The 19,709-nt window shown below is 42.4% G+C and overlaps 1 protein-coding gene and 1 non-coding gene across 10 annotated transcripts in view; one reads left to right on the forward strand and one right to left on the reverse strand.

Moving 5' to 3' along the window:
• Positions 1-19,709, reverse strand: part of clasp1a (cytoplasmic linker associated protein 1a) — a 367,909-nt gene that overhangs the window by 289,275 nt on the left and 58,925 nt on the right. For all 9 annotated transcript variants that reach the window (XM_068034903.1, XM_068034902.1, XM_068034909.1 and 6 more), the window contains exons 3-7: positions 12,411-12,489; positions 11,418-11,521; positions 10,745-10,836; positions 10,550-10,625; positions 7,698-7,795 (exon numbers count right to left, since the gene is read on the reverse strand). In XM_068034903.1, the coding sequence (XP_067891004.1) occupies positions 7,698-7,795; positions 10,550-10,625; positions 10,745-10,836; positions 11,418-11,521; positions 12,411-12,489 (449 nt within the window). The remainder of the gene's footprint in view (positions 1-7,697; positions 7,796-10,549; positions 10,626-10,744; positions 10,837-11,417; positions 11,522-12,410; positions 12,490-19,709) is intronic.
• LOC137372454 (U4atac minor spliceosomal RNA) lies at positions 13,649-13,775 on the forward strand. The gene has a single exon (XR_010975431.1). It is a non-coding gene; the product is annotated as a U4atac minor spliceosomal RNA (small nuclear RNA).

Consider the following 19,709-nt stretch of genomic DNA (forward strand, 5'->3'; position numbering starts at 1 on the left):
ACATTTTGACAGCAAAAACTGCACTAACTAAATGAAGGACAAAACAATGTCCATGTATTTTATAGAAACATTGAAAATAGGAGCAGGAGTAGGCCATTTGGCCTTTTGAGCCTGCTCCGCCATTCATTATGATCATGGCTGATCATCCAACTCAGCAGTCTGTTCCGGCTTTCGCCCCATACCCTTTGATCCCTTTAGATCCAAGAGCTATAGCTAACTCCTTCTTGAAAACATTCAATGTTTTGGCTTCAACTGCTTTCTGTGGTAGCGAATTCCACAGGCTCACCACTCTCTGGGTGAAGAAATTTCTCCTCATCTCAGTCCTGAAAGGTTTACCCCATATCCTTAGACTATGACCCCTGGTTCTGGACTCCCCCACCTTCAGGAACATCCTTCCTGTATCTATCCTGTCAAGTCCTGTTAGAATTTTATAGGTTTCTATGAGAACCCCCTCTCACTCTTCTGAACTCCAGCGAATATAATCCTAACCAACTCAATCTCTCCTCATATGTCAGTCCCACCACCCCATAAATCAGTCTGGTAAACCTTCGCTGCACTTTTTAACATTTTTTTAGCATTTAAAAAATGTTATCACCCACAAAGACTGTTTGCAATGAAAGAAAGACAAAGACGCCATTTAACAGTGAGCCCCAGCACCATGTTCAACATCAATTGAAGTGATTACGTGAATCCATTAATTGCAGATTGAATTTCTTGCACTTGCAAAGATAATTAGTCACAGCCTATTATCAGCGGCCAAATTCTGAAAAGCAGGTGCAAGCACCTCATTAATTTGGGTGCAATCCATTTCATTTGACCTGTTTATTTAATTCCATATACATTTCAAACAGTACCTCAAATTGTAATAGACAGAGAAATATCAATACTACAGGCAAAATATGGAACTAGTCTCCAGGATTGTGCTTTACACAGAGAGGCATGAAGCACACAATGCCTGTGTTTCTGGGGCCAAGACATTTGTGAAAGGCAGAAAATCAGGGGTTTGAGAAATATTTTGGAAATTTGCTCAATTACCATTGAGGATTAGGAAGTACTTACATAGAACTTTCCCTGAGAAGCATAAATGTGTGGGATGGATCTAGTGAAAAGGTAGAGTGGAAGTACCAAGCCTGCTGGGCAGAGCAGTCTTTTCGTTCATACCAAAAGTAATTCATTATGATTTTAACCAACTTAAATACCTTGTCAGTCAAATTAATGCAATGACTACAAGCTGCTGGATAGTAAAAGCTACAGGAAAAATTAAATTTATAAACAGTAGATGAATGTAAAGTTTGAAATAATTTGTGATTTATACATCCCGAACTTAGTTAACACTGGGAACAGTTGTTGTGCAGGAATGAAACTGCTAACTATTTGCTTAATGACAACATTGATCTGTCACATGGCATATGCAAGAATATATAACTACCATATCAGTTTAACTAATAAGCAGAATCTGAATGGTATTCACTTGTACCTACAGTAAAGTACATAAGCATTAGCTCTTCTGACAGCTCAATAATTTTAACCAGCGAGAAGCCAAGATGTACAGACCCGTCAATAACATGGTCAATCCCCGGTCCATGCTGAGATAGATAATTCCAGGCAGGGCATGAGTTGGGAAACTTAAAGTGGGTCTAAGTACCTCCTGAATAGCAAGGTGGGTGAGGAGGGCGGGGAGGAGTCAGACCTAATTGTTGCTCCTGATTTGTTTTCCAACAATCGCTACTTAAAGTGGACATTAGTGGGGAATAAGATGGCATTTCACTGTGGTGCCCCTAACAGTCAAATACCTTGCCAACACTGTCAAAGCACATGAAAGATTGCCATTTCAGGAAAGTACCAAAGAGTGACTGCTACCCATGGAACCATAACCAGCAAGAAGTCAATGTCTTCAGGAGGAGAGAAAATTGGCAGAGAAAGTTGAGAGGGAAAACAAACCACAGCGAGGAAATTAACCAACAGGGAAAAGCAAGAAAATCAGCTTCATATTGAACTGTACAAATAAATTCACATGAATAAATGACAGTTAAGACAAACGTACTGATCAAAAGTTCAAAATTAATTCCTAAATAATCCAGATGCTGTGTGTGGGAGATACAACTTTTATTATGTAGGCACTAGAAGGTATGCCAGAATTTTCAGATGCTTGCAAGTGAATTGGCTTTTCTGAGAATTTCTTCTAACCAACAAAAGTATAGAGAAACAAATCAGGAAGCTCTTTTAACTGTGAAGATGTTATATTCAATTTCCAAACAACATTTTATCTCCACACTCCACATTTTATCTTTGACTTGTACTAACTGAAAATTAACTACATTTGCAGTCACTGTACCAGATATTGTGTGCAATCGATTCTAACTTGCATCAGATTTATAAAAATACTAATTACAACCTTCCAGAACAGGCCTCTGCAGAACAGGGAAGAATTTCTGTGAATGCCACTTCCATTCAGAATTAGAACTTGTAGATGCTGCTAGTGTAAGCACAGCAAGAAGCCCAAAAACCTTTGTTATGTATTTTGAACTACAAGGCTGCAATAACTTTAAGGTTATTCACTAACAAAAAAAATGCTCTACTATTGGAGCCCTTCTTCATTGGACTTCATTAGCTGTCAAATGTTTTAGGCCATCCTGGAGGTCAGGAAAGGCATTATATAAATGCTAGCCTTTTTTGAAAAAAACATGTATTTGTCCTCATTCAATATTTTCAATGTTCTCCATGCTGACCTCCCATCCTCCATAAACTACAATTTGTCCAAAACCTGCCGAAGTTCCTGTTCCACACCAAGTCCTTCTTATCTGTTTCCCCATTGTTGCTGACCTACTACCTCAGCCCTTCTCACCTCTCACTCCACCTTCAAAAATCTCAACTCCACTTTTGACCAAGCTTCCAATCACTCTTCCCGATTTCTCCCCCATCTCCCTTGTGTTTCTTTCAGATGGACTCTTTCATACACTCAAAATTTGACCTTCTACTTAGGACATTAAGGTGATTTTTCAGGAGTTATTCAGCTCACTCTACACAGATGACTGAATAGTGGAGGACAAGGGCGATTTTCTCCCAAATTATTCAACAAAGTTTGCTGGTATGAATGACTCAGTGGCAATCACAATAACCAGAAAAGGAAGAACTGTTGGCTGAAATGATAAAATCAGACACTAGATTGGGAAACAGTATCTAGTGAATAGCCAACTGATTTCTTAAGCATTTTCTAAAAGCTTCTGCTTTTCAAAGGCCTACATACCTAAATGAGAATATAGTGACACAGCCTCGAATGTAATAACAAGAACTCAAAAGTATGTGCCCAATAACATTTGAAGAAAGTGGGTATCAGCAGCAATTAATACCCAATTTGCCTAACTTTATCCAAAGCAGTGACATAAATTAGGAAGTGTAGCATTTCTACCAACTTTTTTGTATTTCTCCAGAAAATCAATCTCTTTTGTATTTATCACAGCACCCAGGTCCCTAAATCTTAGCATCAATTTTACATGAAAATAGCAAACATGATCAGAACACAGATTATTAGAATTGCTAAGACTTTCCTAGGATTTGCATTTAAAATGCAACATCCCTTTTATCTGGATATAGAATGCTGAGGCAGTCGATTTAAGTTTAATCTAGATGATGAAACCGTTATTACCTTTCATTACAATCAATGCTTATACATAATCAAGAAAATATACCATATAATTTAATAATGAATTAATAGCCTATAATATCCATTAAATTAAGATGAAATTACATCCTCTTGTACAAAGTTGAAAAATCTCATTAGAACAAGGCCTGTACTGGTACCTTACAGCTTTCCCCAGGTTACCCATGGAATATGTACAATACATACGCATACACTTTTAGAAAGGAAGCTTTAAATTTAATTTGTTACACATTATTGCAAGCTCGTGTCAACAAGACAAAGAGTACTTTAGCTCTGTTTCTGCAACAAGTCTCATTAGATTACAGGTTTAGAAAGCTATTTCTTCTTCTTCTTTGGCCTCCTTGTCTTGAGAGACAATGGGTAAGCGCCTGGAGGTGGTCAGTGGTTTGTGAAGCAGCACCTGGAGTGGCTATAAAGGCCAATACTAGAGTGACAGACTCTTCCACAGGTGCTGCAGATAAAATTGGTTGTCGGGGCTGTTACACAGTTAGCTCTCTCCTTGCGCTTCTGTCTTTTTTCCTGCCAACTGCTAAGTCTCTGACTCCCCACGCTTTAGCCCCGCCTTTACGGTTGCCCGCCAGCTCTGGTGATCGCTGGCAACTGACTCCCACAACTTGTGATCAATGTCACAGGACTTCATGTCACATTTGCAGACATCTTTAAAGCGGAGACAAGGATGGCCGGTGGGTCTGATACCAGTGACGAGCTCGCTGTACAATGTGTCCTTGGGGATCCTGCCATCTTCCATGCGGCTCACATGGCCAAGCCATCTCAGGCGCCGCTGGCTTAGTAGGGTGTATATGCTGGGGATGTTGGCCGCCTCGAGGACTTGTGTTGGAGATACGGTCCTGCCACCTAATGCCAAGGATTCTCTGGAGGCAGCGAAGATGGAATGAATTGAGACGTCGCTCTTGGCTGATGTACGTTGTCCAGGCCTCACTGCCATAGAGCAAGGTACTGAGGTACAAGCTATTTACCTCAAACATTTCCCGTGGTAGCAAGTGCCACATTTTAACCTTTTTAAACCAGTGTTCTGATGAAAAGTCACAGACCTGAAATGTTAACTCTGCTTCTCTCTCTCTCCACAGATGCTGTCTGACCTGGAGTATTTCCAGTACTTTGTTTTATTTCAAATTTTAACCACTGATTAATTTCTCATTTCTCCATTGGTTTTATTTGTACACATTTTGTATTTCTGGCCCTTTGTTTTAGATTCTCCCATAAACGGAAACATTCTTTCCACATCTGCCCTGTCAAACCCATTCATACTTTTAAAGGCCTCTTATCAGTTCACCTTCAAGTCTTCTCTTTTCTAAAGAATAAAGCCCCAAAATGTTCAATCTTTCTCCATAGCTGTAACTTCTCAGTTCTGGTGTCATCCTTAATTTTTTTTTTGCACCATTTCTAGTGTTTATATGAGCGGAACTATGCAGTCTGCTATTTGCAGCCTGACCAGGGTCTTATACAAGTTTAGCATAACTGCACTACTATTCAATTTTGTACCTCTAGAAGTAAATGATCGTGTCTATACACTTTTTTGATCGCTTTGCTGACCTGCAATGCTGCTTTTGTTCACCTATACCCCTACATCCATTTTCACTTCTCCCCCTGTCAGTTTCTTATTTGTTAAGGTGTAGATGATGTTTCTGTTTGTCCTACCAAAATACAACATATTTATGCATATTAAAGTTTATTTGCTTCTTAACTGCAAGTTTTCTAATGTCTTCTGATATTATGTTGCATTCTTCCAGTGTCAGTTACATACCACCACCCACCCCCAACCCACCCCCCCGGCAGTTTGGTATCATGCAAATTTTGATCGAGTTACTTGTTCCCAGGTCCAAATCATTAATGCAAAATTTATAGGCAATATTGGTCCCAACACCAACGCTTGTGGAACACCATTTACTACCTTCCTCCAACCTAACTAATTAGTGACCCACTAATGTCCAAAGGCCTTTTGAAAATCCAAGTATATGACATCCACGACATTACCCTCTTCAACGAATTCTATCAGGTTAGTTAAGCATTTCAGAATCCATGCTTACTTTTTTTTTTTAAGATTCTCTTCCTTTACTTTTAGCATAGATTCCAAAATCTTTCCCATCACTGCTGTTAAACTGACTGGTTTATAGTTCCATCTTGTTTTTTTGTTATTTATGGGTCTTTTGAATATTTCATTATTTCTTTCTATATTCCTTGATTATTTGATTTTGTAATTTCTCTTTGCTTTACTGATCTTACTTCTATTTAAAAACCTCTGTCCCAGGTTCCTCAAATTCCCTTTTGTCCTCCTCATTAGTATCTAAAGTACTTATTTGTCATTTTCTTGAGATTCAGTTTTCTCTTTCGTTCTTTATTCATCCAAGGTGCCCCATATATACTTGCTTCTTTTTGGCTTTTAATGGAATACATTTCTCTTGGATGCCATCGATTTCCCACTGTTTTTCCTTTTAGTTTTTCAAGATTTTCTCCTAGTTTACCTTTAGTTCCACCGTCATTTCTTCAAAATTTGATCTTTTCCAAATTACTACCTTAGTCTTTGTCCTACTTATGAACTCTCAATCCTAATCTTGAACCTTACTGTGCTGATCTCAGGCAAGAGACATAAGGGCAGCACAACTAGTCCCTGTAGGCTAAGGGAACAGGGTAATCAGTCAGAATTCTCCTCCTAACCTAGCCAGTGATGGCTACTGGGAAGGTTATGTGTGCATATCAGGTGAGACAATGATCAAGTTTGGTCCCAGCACTCTGCATAATTGAATAAACCTACCAAGACCCATTACTAAGGCACAGATATTCAGAATGGCTACTTGGGCAAGGTACTGGAGAGCTGCTGCCCAGCATCAGTGACTGCCTTCAGGAAGAGGGGGAAAGAGGTGAAAAAGTAGAACAAATCTGTAACATTTTCCAAGTATATTGTGAGCAGAAAATGTTGTACTGAACAGATAAGCCAATAGAAAAATTTGGTATACATGGGGAGGCGGTGGCATAGTGGTATTGTCACTGTAGTAGTAACCCAGAGACCCAGGGTATTGCTCTGAGGACTTGGGTTTGAATCCCACCATGGCAGAAGGTGGAATTTGAATTCAATTAATAAATCTGGAATTAAAAGCTAGTCTAATGATGGCCATGAAACCAGTCAAGTGTCATAAAAACCCATCTGGTTCACTAATGTCCTTTAGGGAAGGAAATCTGTTGTCTGTTGCCTACATGGGACACCAGACCCACAGCAATGTAGTTGACTCTTAACTGCCCTCTGAAATGGCCAGTTGTATCTAACCGCTACAAAGTTGATAGCTTGGACTGGAGTGGTTCAAGAAGGCATCTCACCACCATCTCTCATGGGCAATTACGGATGGGCAAGAAATGCTGGCCTGGCCAGCGACGCCCACATCCACATAAACGAATAAAAAAATATATAAAAGTATCGGTACAAATCATCACAAGAGGTATTCTAAACATGTACTTCTTTCCATGATCAACAATAGAAACTCAAATTGCTGGTGCCAATGAATACTTCAAGGAATGGTAATTTTACTTGATGGCTGGCATTCAATCATTAAACCAATGAACTAAGTAGCTTATGACAAATTCAGCAAACCAAAATGCAGCAGACGAGCCAAGCAGAAATACAAAATTTAACATTCATAATGCTCTAAGAAAATTTTGTAATATCCCATGCAACTTCATCCACACTGATAAGTATATTTTAGATATTTAATGATCTCCACTGAGTTAACAAAGAAAGCTTTCCCTTTATTGAATTGAACATGGATCTCATAGAAGACACAAGAAAGTGATGATCACACGGCTACTTTGATCACTGGAAAGATCAGATGTGCAATGAAACACTTATAAATATGCAACACATTCTCTGATGAGGTTAAATATTTGAGGGGGTTTACTTTGTAAATATAGATGGTTTTCATCACAGCAGGAATAGTACAAATATTAATTACGCGACGAATGCAAGTTCATTAGCAGAGTAAATGAGAAAGACACTTGGGTGTAATAGCTAACATCACTTTCTTACCTTGATTGTGGCAGCCCCTTTTTATGAAGATCTGCTCGAACGCGCTCGCCTACGTGCTTGTATATTTCTACTAAACTATTTATTGCTGCATCTCGGACCTGATGAGTGAAAAACAATTAAAGTACAATTATAAAAGTAAGCAGTAGGACCCTATGCTTTCTCTCAAGGAGGGGAGGGGGGAGAAACAGCGCACGCAAGAGCCAGGGTGTGAGGGAGCGAGGGCGAGAAAGTGCAGGAAAGACATGTACATGAGGTCATGTATTTTGTCAATGCTTCAATTGCTGCTCTTAAAAAGTTGAAAGTCTGACTGCTCTGGAAATCAGATGTTGAATATATTGAAGGCCAAGATCAAATCGATTTTTTGACTCTCAGGGGAACTAAGCAATATGACAATCAGCCAGGGAAGTGAAACAGAGGTAGAGGATCAGCCACAATCTTATTAAATGGCGGAGCAGGCTAGAGGGCTGTTTGGCCTACTCCTGCTCTTAAGTTCTAGTTTACAGAATTCAACCTGAACTTTTTCAAATAAGTTTAACTCTATAACGCACCCAATATTAAGAGAATTGCCAGCAGTTATACTTTATATTCACAGATGTTGGACCTTGTTAAAATTATTGATCTTGTTCAACACTTTCTGCAATGGTTAAATGGATCAAATCTATGATGACCATATAAAATGTTATTTCGGATATAATAGATGGACAGCAGTGAATTATGATGCAGTGATTTGAATACAGCATATCTGATTAGGAAATATACAGAAAAACAGTGTGTTAATCCATCTTAAACACAACAGTACTACTGTTAAAATATAAAGTAAACACATCGGCTTTTATTATAATGGTATCATTACTAGCACATTAGCAATCTTAACTTAAATGATGGAAACCAAGGTTCTGCAGCACATCACAACAGCTAGTCCATCAGATATAAATGTTTTGCTTATATCGGATTTTTTGTCCTCAATTGAAATCACCTGAGCCATTTTCCACTTCAGCTGGGGATCAAAAATGGACCGGGTCCGGAGGGACACGATGTTCAAACCTCTGGACAAGGGCAGGAAAAATGTACCCAACGTGGCCCTCATCCTGATGACCACCTTCGTGTGCGGCTGCATCAAGCTGTGTGTAGACCTCCAGTACGCAAACTCCAAGTGTCACTACGTGCTGAGGTTCTATCTGTCCCCGGTGTTGCGAAGGATGGGCCTGGGCACATTGCCGCAGAACACTCCATGCAGTTGGACCGTGCCGTACCACCTATCCTTCGTGGAGCAGTTTCTGCGGGAAAACACCTTTGACCACCGCTCCATCAGGCAGTGGTCTGCACAGAATGTCCTCAAGGCCCTACGGGAAAAGGAGTTGGTGGATCCTGTTAGATGGTTCCCCGAGCAGACCGCCAAAGTCATTTGGCGGAATGCCTCATCACCAGAACTTTCAAACAAGCACCAAGATGCAGCTTGGCTGGTGGTGAGAAGAGCCCTCCCAGTCAGATCCTTCATGCACGCCCGAAGTCTCGCCCCCTCCGCACAATGCCCCCGCGGTGGCTGTGGTGGGGAAGAGACCATGTGGCTTTGCAAAGCAGGTGTGGAAAGAGATGCAGTGGTTTTTGTCGAGGTTCATCCCAAGCAGCTCTGTAACACAGGAATCTGTGCTCTACGGGCTGTTCCCAGGGACGCACACCGAGACAAACATCAACTGCTGCTGGAGGACAATCAATTCGGTGAAAGACGCCCTTTGGTCTGCCCAAAATTTGCTGGTCTTCCAGCGCAAAGAGTTGTCCACAACCGAATGTTGCTGACTGGCACATTCCAAGGTCCAGGACTACGTGCTGAGGGACGCACTAAAGCTTGGGGCAGCCGCAGCAAAGGCTCAATGGGGAAAGACCACAGTGGAAGGTCCCCCCACCAAGCTGAACTAAGGGGCTGGATCATGGGAAACCCCTCGAACTGTATCGGGAAAATTTTCATTTGCTGTAAAATGTAAAAATGTAATTGGCATGACAAATGTGAAATGGACGGGTTGTGAGGCAACTCATGAGTGTAATGAAGCAAATGGACCTCTTTTGCACTGTTTGTATTTTTTGACTTGGTGCTGTTTGAAACTGGTAATGTAATTTTTACAGATTTTTATGAATAAAGTATATTTTGGAAAGAAAAAGAAAAAAAAAAATTGAAATTGTTTTCCAACCAGGCAAATAGAAACTTAATGTTTTGTAGTTTGTTAATTGGGAAGTAACTTTGTTAAAATATCCTTAGGCACAATAACCAAAGCAAGATCTAATTGAAGAACAGTGTAAATACATAATCATCCGACAGATGGCAGTGTGCTACACCTGCAATGTCTCCATTAACCAACAGATGGCTCTAACAAAACAAGCATTTCAAAAATCACAGAAAGGGAACAGGCCTACTAACAAAATCAGCACAGAACAAAGCAAAAATGATTCAGTGCATAGTTTGTGCAGAAACTCAACACTGAAATTTTACTGTCTCTGACCAATAACATGCTCAAAGTATAACGATGGATTATGTAACTTAAAAGGACAAATGTTTGCCAACTATACAAGGTCAAAAATTGACAAATCACGTAGGAACCCAAACATCTCACTACATAATACACCAAGATGTATAATCAAGTAATTAATTTATTCCTCATCAATCATTGAGATACAATTCATGCTAGGCTAATTTTCCTGACCCATTACACAACCTCTCAAAAGTTAATACATACATTATCGGTGATTTTTAAACAGCTGGCTTTTGTAATTCTCTGATTCGCAAACAGAGACTGAAATCAGACACAAATGAAGTAAAGATAGAGAATCATTTTGTTTTTAATAAGTTGGCTACTTACTTGACTGTTTGGATCTCCTAATAAATTACAGATATGGGGTACAATTTTGCTTAGAGTTAAACTGTGAGCTCCGTAACTGCAAAAAGAAAAAAAAGTTTTTAAAATTTTGCACGTGCAGAATAGTATTGCTCACTACTGAAATGTAAAACAAAACAAACTGTAGGAAAAGTTCTAAAATCAGTTTTTTTTACTTACGTATTTAACGTGCTAATAAGGCAAAGGCAAATCCCTTCTCTGGTTCGAAAATTCTTGTGTTTAAATCCTCCTAGCATTCGTTCCCAGACATACTGCAGGAAAAAGGATAACAATTTTACATTAATGAAAAAACTATTCTCTAGTATTGCCTTAAACATCTGTACATTCAACGTGTTATTTTACCAGGGTAAACAATTTTGAAAGTTATAACATTAACTTTCTACTCAAGATTAATATCTCCTTAAAAAAGGATCACCTTTTTTAAATAAATAGGTAGATATAGTCACCTGAAAAAGATAGTGAGCTAACATGTTAAAGTGAGATAGCTAGACAAGGTCTTTGTTTAGAGCACCTGCACAGGCCTAAAACACAAACACCCAACATGTGTGTATCCATTTCAAGAACAGCGGTTTACCCAGTCCAGCTACTCGGATGGTTTGCTTCAACACATTTTTGTCCAAAAAAAACTATGCCATAAAATGAATGCAGTATCCAATTAGTATAACTTAATTCCCTTAATTCTAAATGGCAAATGCATCAAATATGAAATAGATTCAATATTGGCAGGTCCCATTAGCCTTGGCCAGTTTTTTTTTAAACTCACAAATATGGTAGCGGGGAGGGGGGGGGGAAAAAAGGGTGGATATCAGGTTTCCTGTTCTTAACTGTGTACCTGTGGAGTAGCAGACAGCTCCATGATCTTTAGCAGAAGGCTCTGATCTTGTTCTCGCACTTGATCCTTAGCATCCCCTAGTCTGTCCATTAGACTGGGTAAGACTGCAGAAAACAGCAAACAAAATACATATTTTTAAAGAAACACTTTCCAACCAATTACGTACTTCTGAAATGTAGTCACTATTGAAATATAGGGAAATGTGGTAGCCAACTTTCACACATAATGTTTTTGAACATTAAATGAGACAATGACTGGAATTTTACACCCCCTCCCCGCAAAGAGCTGGCTGGTGACGGGGTGGGCGGGGCATAAAATGGAGTGGGAGGCTCGGGATGCCCTTCCCAACCTGCTCCTGCCTCCACCGCCATTTTACGCAGAGCGCTGGGAAACGGCCAACCACCCCCAGTGCCCACCGCCCCCCCCCCCCCCCCCCCCACACAAATGCCTCGCCAAGGCTCAAGTGATCACCCCCGACGAGGCCCCAAAAACCTACCCTTTTCCGGGGCCGTCCTTCCTCTTCATGTGGAAACTGGGTTACCAGTCCCAGCAGTGACCACCGCTCCCGATAGCACTGCAGGGACTAAGCTGCTGGCCCGGCGATTGGCCGACAGCTACATTAGGCAAGACATCCTGCCTCAGTGAGGTGCAAGTCCTGCCTAAGACCAAATAAGGGCCTGGGGACTGTAAAATCCAGACTGGATTCCCAGGAACGCTGGAGATGGGATTGCCATGGCTCCCGTCCACCATGCGAAAAATTCCATCCAATGTCCCTATAATCTGTTTATCAGTGATATTGAATACAGAAAAATTACTGGTCAGAACACCGAGGAGAATACCTTCTTTAAATAGCATCACAAGATCTTAAGTCTACCTGAGGGAAGATTTATGCAAAAGATGCTACAAAACAAAAAATCCTGAAAGTACCATATATAAAACGTTACTTCCACTAATTCACAAGCAACTGAAATCAACCAAAAATAAAAAACATACCTGTACCAATATGTGTTTTAAAGTGATCCTGAAGACGTGAAATGAGAGTCGATAATATTTCTATACCAAACAAAGCAACCTGTAAAAACAAATGAAATTAATGTATTATCAAAGCTTCTAAACATGGAACTATAAGCAGCAGAAATGAAAGGATATCCGCATTTAATAACTTGAATAAAGTAATGTCACAGGGTGCTTCAAGATACGAGTACTCAGACCAGACACTGAACCAGGAAGGGAGAGAATGGGAGGGGGCGACCAAGGTCAAAGACTAACGTTTCCCTAAAAGTATCCTTGCATGATAAAACAAAGTTATGCACTCACCAGAACAAGTCATTACATGGCTTTCAAGCTTATTTCTATTACATAAAAAAAAATTGACAAACAGCATGTCACACTAGAATGGTGGTCTGTGAAGCGGGAAGCAGGTTTGTGTCCACAATTAACACACAGCAAATTCAATATTTCAAACATTTATCTTTCAGATAAGCTCACTTCAGATAAGCACTTCTAAATGTGTCTTTCACTAGTTCAAATTTTACAGCCTTTGGCCCTACTTTACTGGCTTACTTGGTCGGACAATATATTGTCCGACTGCCAACTTCCTGAACTGCAGAACTATAATTTTCACAGAAAACTTGCAGCTTTTCTCTGTACATTCTGACAGAGAAAGAGAGAGAGAGGGAAGAAAGGAGCGCAGAGGGGTGGTGGGTGGCGGGGTGGGGGCAAGTAGAGAAAGAGGGAGGAAAAAATATGAGTTTAAACATTATTGGAGATGGAAACTGGGGTAGTGCCATAGCAGGTGAAAATGTTTTTGAATTGTTTTCCTCCAATTGTTCCGATGGATCCATGGTATATTGTTAAAATAGACCCTGCTATCCATGGGACATCACACGCCAACCAAAAATATCATAGGATTACAATTGTACACATTAAAGCCAAAGACAAAATAGTTTTAATACAATGAGGCACTGCAACAATTGTTAATCTTAGAAATAATGTTGCAAATTCCTAAATATCCAGTTGGTGGCAGTGCAAAGCATTATGGGTAATTACAATAACTACTTTATCATCAAGAATGTACATTTACTGAGGTTTAACCAATATTGAAATTATAATGCAATTAACAAATGTGATTACAAATCCACAAACAGTCCAAGGAAATATAGAAAAATGCTCACCACAAGTTGCAAGTGTTACTGTTTCACCTACCCTCCCTACACAGTCAATTTCTACCAACTGTCCTTATCTTGGGGTTGCGTGGCTGTTCAATGAACGTATGGTGAGAACAGCACTGCTAACACCATTACAACACTTGTGCATCACCTAGGCATTTGTCTAGGCTATGGTGCAATTTTTGGAACCTTTTTAATGTTTGTCAAATTTTCAGTAGGCTTTTTATGTGTACTTACAATCTCTCCCAGTGATGTCAAAGAAGGCTGAAGTTTGAACTGCTCTACCATTTTCTTGGAATTGTTTTGCTGTGAAGATCATGTGCCTCTTGATGGATGGAATCTGCATGGTTATTCCATTAGGAGCTCCTCAGTTGAGATGGACTCTTGCAATTATCTTCCCTATGGTGAACTGCAGTTACCGCAGTCAGTCTTGTTGCCTTTTTTTAAAGATGGTGACAATTACGGCATCTCAGAGATCACCCCTGGCATGCTCTCCTCCCTCCAGATGAGGGAGATATGAGTCCATGTATGTGTCAAGAGTGCCTCTCCACCGTATTTTAGAATTGTGGTGGGAATTCCGTCGAGGTCAGCAGCCTTATTCTTTTTTTTTAAAAAAGCTATCCAACGGCCTTTTCAATCTCATGTCGGGCTGGGATTGTGCGGAGGTCGTGGCAGGTAGCATGCTGTAGAATGTGGTCAAGGGCACTCGCATAAAAGGACTGAGTTGCGATTAAGGAGATCTTCGAAGTGCTCCTTCCAATGAGCACTAACTGACTCGGTCCTTGATCAGCGCTGCTTCATTCTTCGCTTTCAGTGGGGGAGCTCCTCTGGTTGTAAATGGTCTTCACCATGCTGAAGAATCCACGCATGTCGTGGCTGTCGGCAAGTTGATCTTTCAGCCCACCAGCTGTTCTTTAGGTAACGGGTTTTTTTGTTGGACCTCGGCCTTCAATTGTGCGTACTCCTGCTTTTTTTCTCCCCCCCCCCCCCCCCCCCCGAACTTTGGTGATGCTTCCAGTAAAGGAACGCCTTGCGCTTGCGATCTAGTAGCTCCTGGATCTCCGGGTTGTTCTGGTCAAACCAGTCTTGATGTTTCCTGGTCGAGAATCCAAGAGTATCTTGGCAAGTGCTGATTATGATAGCTTTGAGGGCAGACCAGGCGTTGCGGACATTGTAGTTCCTGTTTGTTGAGCGTCACCAAGTTGCTTGTAAGACACTGCCTAAGTAGGTTTCAAATCTGGCTGCCCGGAGAAACTTGTCACCATCCTCCGCCTGCTGCACGACAACATGCAAGATGTAATCCTTGCCAATGGATCCGCCACTGACCAAGAGTGCAAACTGGGGGTCAAGCAAGGCTGGGTCATTGCACCAACGCTCTTTTCCATCTTCCTCGTCGCAACACTCCACCCCAACTCCTTGAAGCTCCCTGCTGGAGTAGATCTACTCTACAGGACAAGTGGGGGTCACCCCAACCTCTGTCACTGAGCTGCAGTAAGTTGCGACACCGACCACTCCCTGGTGTGCAGCAAGGTTAGACTCAGACCAAAGAAGTTGCATCATTCCAAGCAGAAGGGCCACCCGCGCATCAACACGAGCAGAATTTCTCACCCACAGCTGTTACAAAAATTTCTAAATTCACTTGTAACAGCCCTTCAAAACACTCCCACAGGGGATGCTGAGACCAAGTGGGCCCACATCAGAGACGCCATCTATGAGTCAGCTTTGACCACCTACGGCAAAAGTGCGAAGAGAAATGCAGACTGGTTTCAATCTCATAATAAAGAGCTGGAACCTGTCATAGCCGCTAAGCGCATTGCACTTTTGAACTACAAGAAAGCCCCCAGCGATTTAACATCCGCAGCACTTAAAGCAGCCAGAAGTACTGCACAAAGAACAGCTAGGCGTTGCGCAAACGACTACTGGCAACACCTATGCAGTCATATTCAGCTGGCCTCAGACACCGGAAACATCAGAGGAATGTATGATGGCATGAAGAGAGCTCTTGGGCCAACCATCAAGAAGATCACCCCCCTCAAATCTAAATCGGGGGACATAATCACTGACCAACGCAAACAGATGGACCGCTGGGTTGAGCACTACCTAGAACTGTACTCCAGGGAGAATGCTGTCACTGAGACTGCCCTCAATGCAGCCCAGCCTCTACCAGTCATGGATGAGCTGGACATACAGCCAACCAAATCGGAACTCAGTGATGCCATTGATTCCCTAGCCAGCGGAAAAGCCCCTGGGAAGGACAGCATTACCCCTGAAATAATCAAGAGTGCCAAGCCTGCTATACTCTCAGCACTACATGAACTGCTATGCCTGTGCTGGGACAAGGGAGCAGTACCCCAGGACATGCGCGATGCCAACATCATCACCCTCTATAAAAACAAAGGTGACCGCGGTGACTGCAACAACTACCGTGGAATCTCCCTGCTCAGCATAGTGGGGAAAGTCTTTGCTCGAGTCGCTCTGAACAGGCTCCAGAAGCTGGCCGAGCGCGTCTACCCTGAGGCACAGTGTGGCTTTCGTGCAGAGAGATCGACTATTGACATGCTGTTCTCCCTTCGTCAGATACAGGAGAAATGCCGTGAACAACAGATGCCCCTCTACATTGCTTTCATTGATCTCACCAAAGCCTTTGACCTCGTCAGCAGACGTGGTCTCTTCAGACTACTAGAAAAGATCGGATGTCCACCAAAGCTACTAAGTATCATCACCTCATTCCATGACAATATGAAAGGCACAATTCAACATGGTGGCTCCTCATCAGAGCCCTTTCCTATCCTGAGTGGTGTGAAACAGGGCTGTGTTCTCACACCCACACTTTTTGGGATTTTCTTCTCCCTGCTGCTTTCACATGCGTTCAAATCCTCTGAAGAAGGAATTTTCCTCCACACAAGATCAGGGGGCAGGTTGTTCAACCTTGCCCGTCTAAGAGCGAAGTCCAAAGTACGGAAAGTCCTCATCAGAGAACTCCTCTTTGCTGACGATGCTGCTTTAACATCTCACACTGAAGAATGCCTGCAGAGTCTCATCGACAGGTTTGCGTCTGCCTGCAATGAATTTGGCCTAACCATCAGCCTCAAGAAAACGAACATCATGGGGCAGGATGTCAGAAATGCTCCATCCATCAATATTGGCGACCACGCTCTGGAAGTGGTTCAAGAGTTCACCTACCTAGGCTCAACTATCACCAGTAACCTGTCTCTAGATGCAGAAATCAACAAGCGCATGGGTAAGGCTTCCACTGCTATGTCCAGACTGGCCAAGAGAGTGTGGGAAAATGGCGCACTGACACGGAACACAAAAGTCCGAGTGTATCAGGCCTGTGTCCTCAGTACCTTGCTCTACGGCAGCGAGGCCTGGACAACGTATGCCAGCCAAGAGCGACGTCTCAATTCATTCCATCTTCGCAGCCTTCGGAGAATACTTGGCATCAGGTGGCAGGACTATATCTCCAACACAGAAGTCCTTGAAGCGGCCAACATCCCCAGCTTATACACACTACTGAGTCAGCGGCGCTTGAGATGGCTTGGCCATGTGAGCCGCATGGAAGATGGCAGGATCCCCAAAGACACATTGTACAGCGAGCTCGCCACTGGTATCAGACCCACCGGCCGTCCATGTCTCCGTTATAAAGACGTCTGCAAACGCGACATGAAATCGTGTGACATTGATCACAAGTCGTGGGAGTCAGTTGCCAGCATTCGCCAGAGCTGGCGGGCAGCCATAAAGACAGGGCTAAATTGTGGCGAGTCGAAGAGACTTAGTAGTTGGCAGGAAAAAAGACAGAGGCGCAAGGGGAGAGCCAACTGTGCAACAGCCCCAACAAACAAATTTCTCTGCAGCACCTGTGGAAGAGCCTGTCACTCCAGAATTGGCCTTTATAGCCACTCCAGGCGCTGCTTCACAAACCACTGACCACCTCCAGGCGCGTATCCATTGTCTCTCGAGATAAGGAGGCCCAAAAGATGAGTAAGTTGACTACTCTTGCATTTGCATACAGCCAGGGGCCGAGCTCGTCGATGCATTCACAGAGGTGGATGAAACGATGGACCTTAAGTAAACATCCAGAAGACAAAGGTCCTCTACCAGCTTGCTCCCACGGCGAACCATTGTTGATCACTTCTCATACCTCGGAAGCCTACTCTCAGCAAGGGCAGACATAGACGATGAAACTCAGCATCACCTCCAGTGTGCCAGTGTCGTCTGAGGAAAAGAGTGTTTGATGACAAAGATTTCAAATCTGGCACCAAGCTCATGGTCTACAGGGCTTCAGTGTTACCTGCCCTCCTGTATGTGTCGGAAACATGGACACTGTACAGCAGACATCTCAAAGCCCTGCAGAGATATCACCAGCCATGTCTCCACAAAATCCTGCAAACTCAATGGCAGGACAGGCAAGCCTATATCAGTCCTCTCTCAGGCCAACGCCCCCAGTATCGAAACACTGATTGTGACTAGTTAGTTACGTTGGGCAGGCCACATCGTCCACATGCCTGGCACAAGACTCCCAAAACAAGCTTTCTACTCCAAGCTCTGTCACGACAAGAGGACAGCAGAGGAAATGCTACAAGGAGCCTTCCTGAAAAAATGTGACATCTCCACTGATTCGTGGGAATCTCTTGCCCGAGACCGCCCAAAATGGAGAAGCATCCACGAAGGTGCCAGCCAGTTCGAAAAACATAGACATGCCCAGGCAGCGACCAAGCACAAACAGAAGGAGAATTCAGGAATTTGAGCATCCCAACTACGCGCCTCATCAAACACCACCTACCCCACTGGTGGCAGAGTGTGCGGATCCAAAATTGGACTATTCAATCACCAAAGGACCCACAACCCTGGAGTGGAAGAAAGTCATCCTCATTCCCAAGGGACTGCCTAAGAAGATCTGTACTTATATAGGAATTCTCAATATCCTTGTATCTGCAATTGTATAGGAAGCTGACAAGCTTCAGTTATCTGCAACCATCAACTGTTTCGCTCTCCACAGATGTTGCCTGCCCTGCTGAGCATTTCCAACATCTGCAGAATTTTGCTTTTAGACCTTATACTCTTCCCCTAGCTGGAAATGCTTCTTTCCCCATTGGTATTTCCAGCATTTACAGTATTTTGCATGTGTGTATTGTCAGGAAGACCCCCACCTGCCAGGAATGAGGCATATTAATATCATATGAACATTAATTTTAAACTGTTGCTGGAGTGATGAAATGATTTGTTTTACAAGAGATCACCAGACACTTGGCTGGAGGACATTTGCATACTAAGAGACAGTGCTGGGAGAGGCAAAAGAATTGCTTACTGATTCAATTAACAGAGATTGGGCTGGGCAATGGTGATCCACACTTGGAACCCACAACCGCAGGAGTGGTTAAGCCAGGTGGTCCAGGCTTTTTGAACTAGACACAGTTTGGAGTCAGACTGCAGATTGTAACTGAACCTGGAACAAGTCAGCCTTTCTCCTGACCAGCACTCTCTCGCTTTCTCATAAGCCTCTGGACCCATTGAAGTCACTTAAACCTCAAAGAGAGAAAAGACTCCTACATCAAAACAAATTGAAGCATGCACTGGGCCCCAAAGAACAGCAAAGACTTGACAACCAAAAGACTCCACATTGAACTTCAAGGATGGTAACTACCAGATATTTCCTCAAACTTTTCCCCTTTATTCCTTCTACTTTTTGTGTCATTATCTGCGTGTGTGTTTATCGTGTATGCATGCTAGCATGGTCGCATTGCGTACTTGTAGTCGTTAACCAAATTAGGGTTTAAGATTAATAAACTTCCACCTTTCTGGTTTAAATTTAAGTAAACCTGTGATTATTTTGCCTTACAATTGGAAAGCAGTGAACAAGGATTCACGGGGGGGGGGGGGGGGGGGGGGGGAAGAAGAGAGCTAAAAACACCGTGTCTTTAAAATTAAAACCCTGTTACGGTTAGAGAGGGAACCCCTAGACCCCTATCTCACCTGGTCGCAAAAGTATAGATTTTTTACATAAATATTTAAATTACACATACACACCTGATAGATTTGCAGCATTTTCAAATGTAATCAAATGGGTGCCTCGAGAGAAGGAAAGTCTACATTTTGATATACAGAGTTCAAAATAAATAACATT

This window comes from Heterodontus francisci, chromosome 7, assembly GCF_036365525.1.
Source record: "Heterodontus francisci isolate sHetFra1 chromosome 7, sHetFra1.hap1, whole genome shotgun sequence".
Classification (NCBI taxonomy): Eukaryota; Metazoa; Chordata; class Chondrichthyes; order Heterodontiformes; family Heterodontidae; genus Heterodontus; species Heterodontus francisci.